Here is an 11,625-nt window from a genome sequence, read left to right on the forward strand (position 1 = left end):
TTAGTATCTCGCTTTGGGCCCTGCTATTGGTGCCTTATAAGTTGTATAGGTTTTATTCAATTAATAAATTGTATTCAATTATGCCCCGAGTGAAAATATTATAATACAACAGCATAAAATTGCTATTTAATAGCACTTACTCTTCATATTCACAATTTAGATAAGCATGTTTCTCATGCGAACATTTCACAGCAAATGGCCAATGGTCTTTCCTACAAGCTTTATATGCAATCCCTAAATGTGCACAATAATCACGTTTATTAAGTGGTACTTTAGCAGAGATCAGTTCTTCTTTAGTTGCCTTTGAAACTAAAACATGAATCGTTTCTCTTATTTTTACGAAATAAAAATATTACATAAATAACCTCTTTCGACACGACCATTAGGAAATCCAAAATTTGGATCGTAACTAGGCTCATCTAAAGGACTAGGTGTAATATCGGGGTGCATATATAAGTTATAGGCATTCTCGAAGATATGTCCAAAGGAATTACCCATTGTAAAATTTGTTAACTCAAAGTATCAACTTTAAAACTAAAACTTGACTGAAACAATCAAAGCAATACTTCGTCAAACACAAATTGATCCACTGTTGATAGACAAATATTTTTTGACATTTGAACCGATTTGAACTTCTCAGCTATTCAGCCAATTAGAAATTCCCCTCTTTTGTTTTTCCAAAATGAGCTTTACCAAAGAAAACAATTGATTAAATACTTGACATTTGCCAACTAATTTTCAAAGAGTCGTAAAAACCAAACAACAATTATGATTTTCATAAAATAGCATATTTTTATACGATCAGTAAAGTGGAGTTGTGTGAATATGGCAACGGATATAAATCGTTTAGAACGCTACGAACGCTACTTTCTGTGGTTAAAGAAGGTGAGAATGGTGAGAATGCATAACATCATTATTACTGCCATAGATAATATTACTGCATATTGTACTTGAATAGAGATTACGATATTTCCTTTAACGTTTATCTATTGTCCACAGTATAAATAAACGTTGTAGTCAGTTGTAGTGTACCTATAGTATTCCCTTCAATGTGTATATATTGTCCACAGCATAAATTTAAAAAAAGCGTTGATAATGCCCACGTATTAAGTGGGCGAAACACGTGTCTGCTCAAAAAGTTTTATGGGTAATTAGGGGTGAGTCTTCTTTTTAATTAACTGTTTATAATACTTTAATATTGTATTAGGCATGTTTTTTAGTAAAGAGGCTAAATTAATCAAGTCTGAATGGGATTATAGGTTTGGGATTGGTATTAACATCGACATAAACTACGTCGGTGGGTATTGATCCTATTCAATTATTGTATAAGGGAAGTTATTTCATCATAATAATATAAAACATATAACCTTTTAAAAGATTGTCATTCTATCTAGTCAACCATTGGTCGCTTAGGACACAAATGGCACAAAAGGCATTGAATTCAAGCATACTTCAAACCCATTCCACTTGAAATGTCAAATAAAACGCTCAGAACCTAGTAAAACAGGAAAAACCGCGAACATAAGCTTGCGATTTGTGTGAACGTACTCTAATATGTACTTCTTATCTATGAATGCATCCATAGAAATCTTATAAGTAAAGAATGGGTAAAAAGTAAAAAGTACACTTGCTACACGTCAAGTCATAGATTACGTCAAATCAAAAAATCGGCGAACTTAACCTAAAATTTCTAAGTAAGAATAAAAAGTCTAATTAAAAAAAATGGCAAAACCGTTTAAATTAAGCGCGATTCTTTTTGGACACTCGTTAGATGTTCGTTCAATAGCTGTTACTCCAGAGAACTCGATTATAAGCGGCTCTAGAGACAAAACTGCAAAATTGTGGAATCCTAATGGGTAAGAGTGCAAATTCATCATTTTTCTACCATTAAACTAATTCAGTCTTCTTTAATTGCTCTTCTAGAATAAATCCCGGTTACACCGAGGCTCTTACTTATAGGGATCATAAAAATTTTGTAGCTTCAGTTTTATATTTAGAACCAAATGAATTATTTCCGACAGGAACTGTTATTACTGGTGGCAATGACAGTGCTATTTTAATTTATAAAATCCATGAACCTTTCGCATCAGTAAAATTGGAAGAACACAAAAATACTGGTTCAGTTTATTTAACAAATTATAAGTAAATATGTATGGGTTAAAAATTATTCTATTTCAGTTTGTTATTTATCAAAAGGCTGTGAAAAGAATACATTTCTTAGTTCATCTTGGGATAATACTGCAAAATTGTGGTCTATAAACAACCTACCAAACTCATTAGTAACATTCACTGGACACACTGCTGCTGTTTGGGCAGTTATTCAGTTACCCAATACAAATATAGTTACAGCTTCTGCAGACAAAAACATAACGATATTCTCCAAAGATGGTCATAGGATACAAATTCTTCACGGTAAAAAATATTTAATTTATTTGCTTTCTTATTATTTTATAACTACCCTCATTTTCTTTAAACTTAACAAATAGCTTGTGATAAAACTTTTTAAGTATTGAATATAATTGCACCATAAACTACTACAAAACAAAATTATATTTATAAAAGTGATATGTATTTTTTTCTTAAACAAATTTTTAAAACTTGAAATTTGTTTACCTCACCTATGTAAAAATTTTAACCTTACAAGAGTACACCGTGCTACTAATTGAATACTAGCACAAGTACAAGATATTACTAACTACGAAAGTGACATGGAGGTTCATATGCGTAGTAATAGTTTAGCAAATAATTGTGAATATTATTTATTTAATATTTCTGCGATTCACAAACTTTAAAAAACACCATTTGTTTAAAGGTACTCGAGACACTGTTTGCATCTAGATATTTGGTTTTGTTTTATTCTCGTAGAAATAGGTTGATTTAGAGTATTTATTGAGGTTTCTATCAATACTGTAACATGTATCATTAAGTACTTGAAGCTATTCTATTTTTCCATATTATAATTTCCATGTATGGACAAACTTGACTTTCTTAAACGTACTTGTCAATCTACAAAGTCTAATTAAAAAGCTCAATAATGTAATTAATTTCTTTTAAAACTTCAGTATCATCATTCGATATTCCAGATGTGAATTTCTACTTTTAGGTCATACAGATTGTGTTAGAAATTTAGTAGACTTACCAGATTTACAATTTTTTGTCAGTGTAGCCAATGATGCAACAATTAGAGTTTGGAGTTATAATGGGAAAAATTTGCAAACATATTATGGACACACTAATTACATATATGGGTAATATTTGCAGCATTAATAACTTAAAGTACTACAAAATCTTTTTTATTTGTAATAGTTGCAGTTAGTTTTACTAAATGCACAAAAGTAAATATCTTCCATTTTAGCATTGCTAGAAATGAAGCAGATGGTCCAAATGCTATTGTTACATCAGATGAAGATAGAACAATACGATACTGGAAAGATGGTGAAAATATCCAAACTTTCCAATTACCTGCACAGTCTGTTTGGTGTGTAGAATGTCTAAGCAATGGCGATATTGTTACTGGATCGAGGTGCAAATTAATAATTAAATTTTCAAAGAAATCTAGTTTAATTATAAAGCCATTTTAGTGATGGTGTTGTAAGAGTTTTTACCCAACATGAGAGCCGTTATGCGTCTGAAGAAACCTTAAAAGCTTTTGAAGAGGAAGTTAACGCTTTATCAAAGCAAGCCACTCAAGAAATAGGAGGTTATAAAGTTTCAGAGTAAATAACTTCACTAAGGAAATAAAAAAAAATAATCCTTAATTTTATTACGACAGTTTGCCAGGTTGCGAAGCTCTATATGAACCCGGTAAGCATGCTGGGCAAATGAAGATGATTCGAGAAGTTAATGGAGTAGTTGCCTACACATGGGTTGACGAAGGTGAAAATAGTCACTGGGAAAAAGTGGGCGAAGTTTTGGGTGGCGTTGACAAAGCCAACGAAGGGAAAACATTGCATGAAGGAAAAGTAAACGCCTTAACAGTTCCGTTATTAACCCTCTAAAGCATATTCATTATTTTAGTACTACGATTTCGTATTTTCTGTAGACGTTGAAGACGGTAAGCCACCCCTTAAGTTACCGTATAATAAAGGAGAAGACCCCTATGTAACAGCACACGCATTTTTGCAAAAAAATATGTTGCCTGCAGATTATTTGGAACAGGTAAATAAGTTTAATTTGTTTCCTATATATTATAGGATCCTATTAAATAAAATATTACATTTTTATAATAAGCCTGTAATTAAAAGAAATAAATTAGTATAGTTAACCAATACTTCAGATGTACTTGTAATAATATATATGCTCAAATTATATAAGTTGAGACATTGCAGATATTTATTATAAAGTATGGAAAATCTGAATCATTGGAAAGATAAATTCATAATTTATGTAAATAATTAGATACTTTTTTAAGGTGGTCAATTTTATTTTACAAAACAGCCAAAGTGCAAGTAACAATATACCGGTAAACTCTGAATATATAGATCCATTCACGGGTGCATCGAGATACACGCCTAGTGGGGGTAAACCGAGTAATGCAAGCAGTATTCCTACAAATAATGGTAAGATGCTTTCACCATTTACATAAAGTTTGAATTCTAACAATAAAAAAAAGCAAAATAAAAATACTAAAAAAAATCGCCATACGTAAGTACATATGAAAACACAAAAAAATCAACAAATTTATTAAGCGCTATACAAACAAGCCCAATTGGCATTTATGCCCATGTGTAATAGTATAATAAATAAATTCTAATTAACTATTAAATTAAATATGACTGTTACATCGTTAAATGTCTAAAATGTAGGATATACTCTGACGGTTATAAGAAAGAACCTATGGTTTTTTCTTATTGATAATGTTTGTTTGAGCCTAGAACTTTAATTTATAAAAATTCAATAAAGCTTAGTTTCCTATTTTTTGATCGATCAACATTCATTTTCGTTTATGTTTTATTTTTTTATGTTTTTGTTATAATTTTTACATTAAATCAACGAATAAAACCAGATTTTAGCATATACTACTTCCTATTAGGAAGCAATCTGTCAGTAATAAAAATAGTTACTGCAAAACAATCACTGTATTCGACTCATTAATTAATGACTACAAATATTTAAAAACCGAAAAGACGAAAAAAATTAAATTAAAAAAAAATATTCTGTCCGGTTTAATGTAATCTTAATTCTGTTAAATTTTTCTTTTTATTCGTTCTGAGATGTCGCGTATCACTTATAATTACGAAAAGTATAAACAATTATATAACATTCTTATACATTAGTTAAGTATTAGTTTTAAGTTATTACCAGCCTAAGCTCAGGTAACCCTGATAGCTTATAGAGGGATAGATGCACTATCTAAAATATTATATTCAACTGGTTGTCAATAAATAAAATAAATTTCTATGTCATATAATTAAAATTGCATACCGTATTTTTAATATTTCGAATCTACAGATCTGAGTGTATAATAAAATGTTAAGCAATTTTTTTTGATAAATCAATTGTGTAACTTTTTTATTATTATTATGTTTAAAAAGAAATTATCAATCGATATTTTTCCTTAAAATGTGCTAGAAGTGTGCTCTAATTTTTTAATTAAATATTTTGTTGTCGATTTTCTATTGTTGCCTTCATATGTATGTATACATATTTTTTATTTTCTTCTATTTCAGGAGCGAATTTAGATCCTTTTACTGGAGCAAATAGTTACAACACTGGTAGTACTAACCAAATAAGTGTTCCAAAAACGAATCTTTTTCCTCAAACTACATACAGATTATTTGAAATGGGTGACCCAAATTTAATTTTAGCTAAATTAAAGGAATTTAATGGCAAACTCAGCGAGGGCCAAGGAAAACTTGATGAATCTGTTTTCGAAGGCATTATTAAAATGTGCAATGGTCCATTTATTGATCCTAAATATCTAGAACTGTTATTTGAACTTTTAAATTGGAATGATGGTAAAACATGTTTAAAATTTAAATAAGCTCACAAAATTTTTATATTATTCCACTTTGCAGCATTTAATCAGAAATGATATACAGATAAATGTAGTTTTTAAAAAAATGTATTTTCTTTTTCAGAAATAATTTTTCCTGTTATTGATGTCATACGATTAGCCGTAAGAAATGAAACAAACAACAAATATATATGTACCAGCCATGGCGGTATTATAATAGAAAAACTTAAACGTTTCATTTCTCCAGAATGTAAAATTGCCAATAACACATTAGTGTCATTTAGAGCTCTATGTAATTTTTTCGCTCATTCTTTTGGTGAGAATTTAATTTTTCACAATAGAACTGAAATATTAGAAAATATCACCGGCTTAAATGTTGGCAATAAAAATTCACAGGTATGTCTTCAAATAAAATGTCTGTTTTGCAATTACATAATTGTAAGTAGAGGTTTAATAATGTGGTTCATTACAAACTAATGTTTTTGACATTTTCACTGATCCGTTAAAACAGTTCACTTAATTTGTTTGTATAAGACCCAGGCAATAAAATTTTACTTGTACGATAGACACTCGATAGTGGGCATCGCATAATGGAAACCGTATAACTTGAATGGCATATTAATTATACTCACATATCAAGAGCAAAAATACTGGCATGCAAGGGAAGAAAAAGTAGAGAAAGAGCTAATATAAAGATAGGAGACGAAAAATTAGAAGAAGTGGCTGATTTTAGATACCTAGGAAGTCAGATAAGTCAGGAGGGAAGGAGTAGTAGGGATATAAAGCAGAGGATAGCGCAGGCTCGTGTCGCCTTTAATAAAAAGAAGTCACTTCTATGCTCGCGAACGGTTAATTTAGAAATTCGAAAAAGGTTGTTAAAGGTGTATGTTTGGAGCACGGCGTTGTACGGGTGCGAAACATGGACAGTGGGAGCGGCGGAAAAGAAAAGGTTAGAAGCGTTCGAAATGTGGTGTTATAGGCGGATGATGAGGATATCGTGGGTAGAAAAGGTTAGAAATGAAGAGGTATTGGAAAGAATAGGAGAACAGAGGACTCTATGGAAGTCAATAAAAAATAGGCGAGATAGGTTGGTAGGACACCTTAGGCATGAAGGTCTAGTCAGAGACATATTAGAGGCAGGGATGGGAGTTGGGAGGGGTAGAGGTAGACCTAGATTAGATTACTGTTCGCAAATAGTTAAGGATGTGGCCTGTTCTAGTTTTAGGGAAATGCGAAGTTTAGCTCAGGATAGGAAAGAGTGGAGGTACGTGTCCAACCAGTCTTAGGACTGACGACCTTATGATGATGATCAAGAGCAAATTAAACCTTCGCTTATAGAAACGAATGCACATTGACCTTACAATGGATACTTATCATTGTCTTTTAATGAATATGTATTATTGTTTAATTTATTTGGTAATTATAGATGGTTATTACATATTAGATACAACAATCGTTGACGTAAACTAATCGGTAATATGTACAGCTGTTTTTTCTATTCACACTAACGAGTATCTTTCTTATACATGTGTCATTTTTTCTGTAAAACTTTTAATCTTTTATCAGTTATTGTTTGTAAAACTTAAATTAACATTATTACAGATAGCGCTAGCGACTCTCTTACTGAATTTAACCGTACTCTGCTTGAAGAAAAGCGACGAATTCGGCATATTGATTCTTGCAAATGTATTGCCCGATATGATTAATTTATTAGACGATAATGAAGCTCAGTTCAGGGCATATGTTGCACTTGGAACGATGCTGAGCTCAGGCTCATCTGAACAAGCAAACGCTGTCCGACAGAAAGTGTTGGAGGATGATAAATTCATGGAAAGATTGAACGATCATGCAAGTCAATACTCAAATGAAATAGAACTTAAAAGAAAGAATTGCGCTTCTCAAGTTCAAAATAAATTATTGGGTTAAATAAACAATCCATTATTATTTATTGTAAGAAAAAATGTTAAATTTTAACTTTTTTAATTGAATTAAATAAACCCAACAATAATGAGGGATAACGTTGTTACTAAGATTATTAGATTGCCTTGAAAAGAAAACAAATTATAGAACAAATTAATTTAATGTAAACAGGTGTCTTATTTTACAATTTTAAATAATCTACTCTGGTAACTACGAGTTGCTACTTTTAAGCAGGTGTTTCAATAACTGGAGGTCCACACTTTACACGTAGTCTTCTTTCGCGCTCATATTCCTTCATACGAAGAACAAAGCTGTAAAAAATATCCTCATCATTCAACCTCTTGTAAACAAATATACACTATTAAGCAGTTTTTAAACTGTTAAATTGAGAACATCCAAATATGGCTAATTTAATGAATTCATTTGGAATTAAGATAAAGATTACTAAGAAAGCCCTTCAACAATAACAGCATAATTTTCTAATATGGGAAATATTTTCATTACTATTGAAAATATTGTTTTTTTCAAATAGTAGCTCTTATTTATTTAATTAATTATCATGCTTTCTGTACTTGAATTAAAGAAAACAGTAAGGTATAACAATTGTTAGTTACTAATGACTAAGAAGAGTAATAAGTACTTGTTTTTTATTTAGATTTATTTCAAATCGTTGTGCTTTGTGAGTTAGTAGCATTTTTAGTCATGTTAATAATTAGTTATTTTGTTACGTTTTAGTATCTCGCTTTGGGCCCTGCTATTGGTGCCTTATAAGTTGTATAGGTTTTATTCAATTAATAAATTGTATTCAATTATGCCCCGAGTGAAAATATTATAATACAACAGCATAAAATTGCTATTTAATAGCACTTACTCTTCATATTCACAATTTAGATAAGCATGTTTCTCATGCGAACATTTCACAGCAAATGGCCAATGGTCTTTCCTACAAGCTTTATATGCAATCCCTAAATGTGCACAATAATCACGTTTATTAAGTGGTACTTTAGCAGAGATCAGTTCTTCTTTAGTTGCCTTTGAAACTAAAACATGAATCGTTTCTCTTATTTTTACGAAATAAAAATATTACATAAATAACCTCTTTCGACACGACCATTAGGAAATCCAAAATTTGGATCGTAACTAGGCTCATCTAAAGGACTAGGTGTAATATCGGGGTGCATATATAAGTTATAGGCATTCTCGAAGATATGTCCAAAGGAATTACCCATTGTAAAATTTGTTAACTCAAAGTATCAACTTTAAAACTAAAACTTGACTGAAACAATCAAAGCAATACTTCGTCAAACACAAATTGATCCACTGTTGATAGACAAATATTTTTTGACATTTGAACCGATTTGAACTTCTCAGCTATTCAGCCAATTAGAAATTCCCCTCTTTTGTTTTTCCAAAATGAGCTTTACCAAAGAAAACAATTGATTAAATACTTGACATTTGCCAACTAATTTTCAAAGAGTCGTAAAAACCAAACAACAATTATGATTTTCATAAAATAGCATATTTTTATACGATCAGTAAAGTGGAGTTGTGTGAATATGGCAACGGATATAAATCGTTTAGAACGCTACGAACGCTACTTTCTGTGGTTAAAGAAGGTGAGAATGGTGAGAATGCATAACATCATTATTACTGCCATAGATAATATTACTGCATATTGTACTTGAATAGAGATTACGATATTTCCTTTAACGTTTATCTATTGTCCACAGTATAAATAAACGTTGTAGTCAGTTGTAGTGTACCTATAGTATTCCCTTCAATGTGTATATATTGTCCACAGCATAAATTTAAAAAAAGCGTTGATAATGCCCACGTATTAAGTGGGCGAAACACGTGTCTGCTCAAAAAGTTTTATGGGTAATTAGGGGTGAGTCTTCTTTTTAATTAACTGTTTATAATACTTTAATATTGTATTAGGCATGTTTTTTAGTAAAGAGGCTAAATTAATCAAGTCTGAATACTTTCTCATAATATTTTATTTTACAACAGCATAAAAACTTGGGATCACATGTGATGAAATTTTAGTTTCTCTTTCTCTGTGCAAAGTAGCAGTACCAACAGTCCTGAGGAAAGAGTGAAGGTGCCTTTTGTCATTGGGAATGGAGACACTGTGTTATTGTTAAAGGAAAAATTTATGACATAAATTGGTAAGTAACATTTAAGAATAGTAGATGAGGTCCTACAAACCTCAATTTCTTAGAGATTTGTAACTTATTTTTAAAAGACAGATTTTAAACGTTTCGGAAATGTCAAAAGCAAAACAGCAGAATTAATGTGAAAATCCAGCAGTGTGAATCTTAGCATAATACATTTTAATTTGTTTTTTTGTAAAGTAATATAAATGACGTATATGTGACTAATTTGAGAGTGAAAAGAAGAGTCATAGGGATTAAATATCGTAGCAGCTGTTTATTTCCTTATGAATAAATGGTATTATCTGACAGAAATAGCTCGGCCCCTGCAATATGTAAATAATGTAATGTAAGCAATGGTCCATTAACACAATTGATATAATATTGTAGTGTGGATGGTTAGTTTGGTCATCGTGGTTTTGTGAAAACCACCATTATTATCAGAGAACAACTTTAAATCCGAAACTTCAACGATAGTTATAATTAACAATGATTTTCACCTAATTTTAGAGAGTAAAATACTTTCAAAAGTTATTAAAAAAACAAAATGCAAAATAGGTGAAACTACTACATGTAAAGTGCATTATTAGTTTTCCTGTAAATATTACAGATACAATTAAGACATCCTGAAGTGAGTTTACTTATACAATACAGGTCCGATTTGAAAACCAGCACACATACCCAGCGATAAACTGCATCTCTTTCCTTCGAATACCCTTTCATTGTATCTTACCCCGTTCTCTCGAAATACCAGGGGCCAAACTATTTCTGTTAAGTTGTACATTGTGTATATATTATTTTAGCAATCACCTTTAAAATAATATTGATTAAAAGTATTTAATTATTTTTTGTTTGTTTCTACAGATTGACTAACAAATAAGAAAGAGTAGGATGTTAATTTTGACCCTAGCGATGATGACATGGGATGTCTGACCTGGTACTCCTTCTCAATTTGATTTTCATTCCACAGTTAATTCAGGTAATAATGCATAGTTAAATTAATATTAATTACACTTTATTAATCTGGTGTCAATTTGGTTAACAAACAAACTAGAATATAATCATAGGATGACGAACATATGTTACTTCTTTGTATAATACCGTCAGCTTATTCAATTTTTTTCTAAAAGAGAACATCGATGTGCAGTTCCAATCCCCAATTTAGAAAGGTTTTTTGTTGAGTATTAATATTTTAAGCTGTTGATTTTGAAAGCCGAATCTTTAATAAATAAAGGAATTCAGGACTGCCACTGCAGTCTGACGCTCAGAATACTTTGCAGTGAAGTGAGTTGTCTATATTATATCAAAGACGAGCAGTCGTCAGCGGTATTTTAAATTCAAATTATCATAGTACAAAAGTGGCTGCTACGGTGTGAGTCGAAACTCGTAAGCATCTAAATGTTTAGGTTTAAATAAAATAATCTAATTTTATTTGGTACATAAGCGGTCTATGTATTACGATACTTACACTGTTAATGTAAATTATTTTTTTTCACTTTGTTTTGTATATGTATTTCTCTAATGTCTCGTGTATATTACATTTTTTTACGATTTCTGATAAAGAAAGTTACTTATAGTTAAAATTGCGGAAAAAAA

General features: G+C 30.7%; 3 protein-coding genes and 1 long non-coding RNA gene across 4 annotated transcripts; 2 read left to right on the forward strand and 2 right to left on the reverse strand.

The window, feature by feature from the left end:
- Positions 1-109: 109 nt before the first annotated feature.
- LOC112905757 (NADH dehydrogenase [ubiquinone] 1 beta subcomplex subunit 7-like) lies at positions 110-614 on the reverse strand. Its single transcript, XM_025978795.1, has 2 exons — positions 366-614; positions 110-309 (listed from the first exon to the last, which is right to left on the reverse strand). Exons 1-2 carry the CDS (start codon positions 496-498, stop codon positions 137-139), a joined length of 306 nt encoding a protein of 101 aa, XP_025834580.1. The 5' UTR covers positions 499-614; the 3' UTR covers positions 110-136.
- A 1,020-nt stretch (positions 615-1,634) lies between these two features.
- Positions 1,635-7,974, forward strand: LOC108742250 (phospholipase A-2-activating protein). The gene is made up of 12 exons (XM_018477383.2): positions 1,635-1,856; positions 1,924-2,117; positions 2,179-2,412; positions 3,104-3,248; positions 3,356-3,523; positions 3,582-3,716; positions 3,773-3,962; positions 4,018-4,158; positions 4,412-4,559; positions 5,670-5,957; positions 6,081-6,352; positions 7,559-7,974. The coding sequence occupies exons 1-12, from the start codon at positions 1,723-1,725 to the stop codon at positions 7,880-7,882; spliced, it is 2,373 nt and encodes a 790-aa protein (XP_018332885.2). The 5' UTR covers positions 1,635-1,722; the 3' UTR covers positions 7,883-7,974.
- Positions 7,975-8,017: 43 nt separating this feature from the next.
- On the reverse strand, positions 8,018-9,219 carry LOC108742252 (NADH dehydrogenase [ubiquinone] 1 beta subcomplex subunit 7). The gene is made up of 3 exons (XM_018477390.2): positions 8,973-9,219; positions 8,748-8,916; positions 8,018-8,187 (listed from the first exon to the last, which is right to left on the reverse strand). The coding sequence occupies exons 1-3, from the start codon at positions 9,103-9,105 to the stop codon at positions 8,103-8,105; spliced, it is 387 nt and encodes a 128-aa protein (XP_018332892.1). The 5' UTR covers positions 9,106-9,219; the 3' UTR covers positions 8,018-8,102.
- A 326-nt stretch (positions 9,220-9,545) lies between these two features.
- LOC112905756 lies at positions 9,546-11,550 on the forward strand. Its single transcript, XR_003231990.1, has 3 exons — positions 9,546-9,764; positions 9,887-10,044; positions 10,894-11,550. It is a non-coding gene; the product is annotated as an uncharacterized LOC112905756 (long non-coding RNA).
- Positions 11,551-11,625: the final 75 nt, after the last annotated feature.

The sequence above is a fragment of the Agrilus planipennis genome, unplaced genomic scaffold (assembly GCF_000699045.2).
Source record: "Agrilus planipennis isolate EAB-ADULT unplaced genomic scaffold, Apla_2.0 scaffold388, whole genome shotgun sequence".
Lineage (NCBI taxonomy): Eukaryota > Metazoa > Arthropoda > Insecta > Coleoptera > Buprestidae > Agrilus > Agrilus planipennis.

Excerpts from the sequence above, each read along its gene's own strand:
- LOC112905757 (XM_025978795.1), bottom strand. The coding sequence starts at position 498 with ATGGGTAATTCCTTTGGACATATCTTCGAGAATGCCTATAACTTATAT. Across the intron at positions 310-365 it reads TAATGGTCGTGTCGAAAGAG|TTTCAAAGGCAACTAAAGAA; the intron begins GTTATTTATGTA and ends TTCATGTTTTAG.
- LOC108742250 (XM_018477383.2), top strand. The coding sequence starts at position 1,723 with ATGGCAAAACCGTTTAAATTAAGCGCGATTCTTTTTGGACACTCGTTA. Across the intron at positions 3,249-3,355 it reads CACACTAATTACATATATGG|CATTGCTAGAAATGAAGCAG; the intron begins GTAATATTTGCA and ends CTTCCATTTTAG. Across the intron at positions 3,524-3,581 it reads GATATTGTTACTGGATCGAG|TGATGGTGTTGTAAGAGTTT; the intron begins GTGCAAATTAAT and ends AAGCCATTTTAG.
- LOC108742252 (XM_018477390.2), bottom strand. The coding sequence starts at position 9,105 with ATGGGTAATTCCTTTGGACATATCTTCGAGAATGCCTATAACTTATAT. Across the intron at positions 8,917-8,972 it reads TAATGGTCGTGTCGAAAGAG|TTTCAAAGGCAACTAAAGAA; the intron begins GTTATTTATGTA and ends TTCATGTTTTAG. Across the intron at positions 8,188-8,747 it reads CTAAATTGTGAATATGAAGA|CTTTGTTCTTCGTATGAAGG; the intron begins GTAAGTGCTATT and ends TATTTTTTACAG.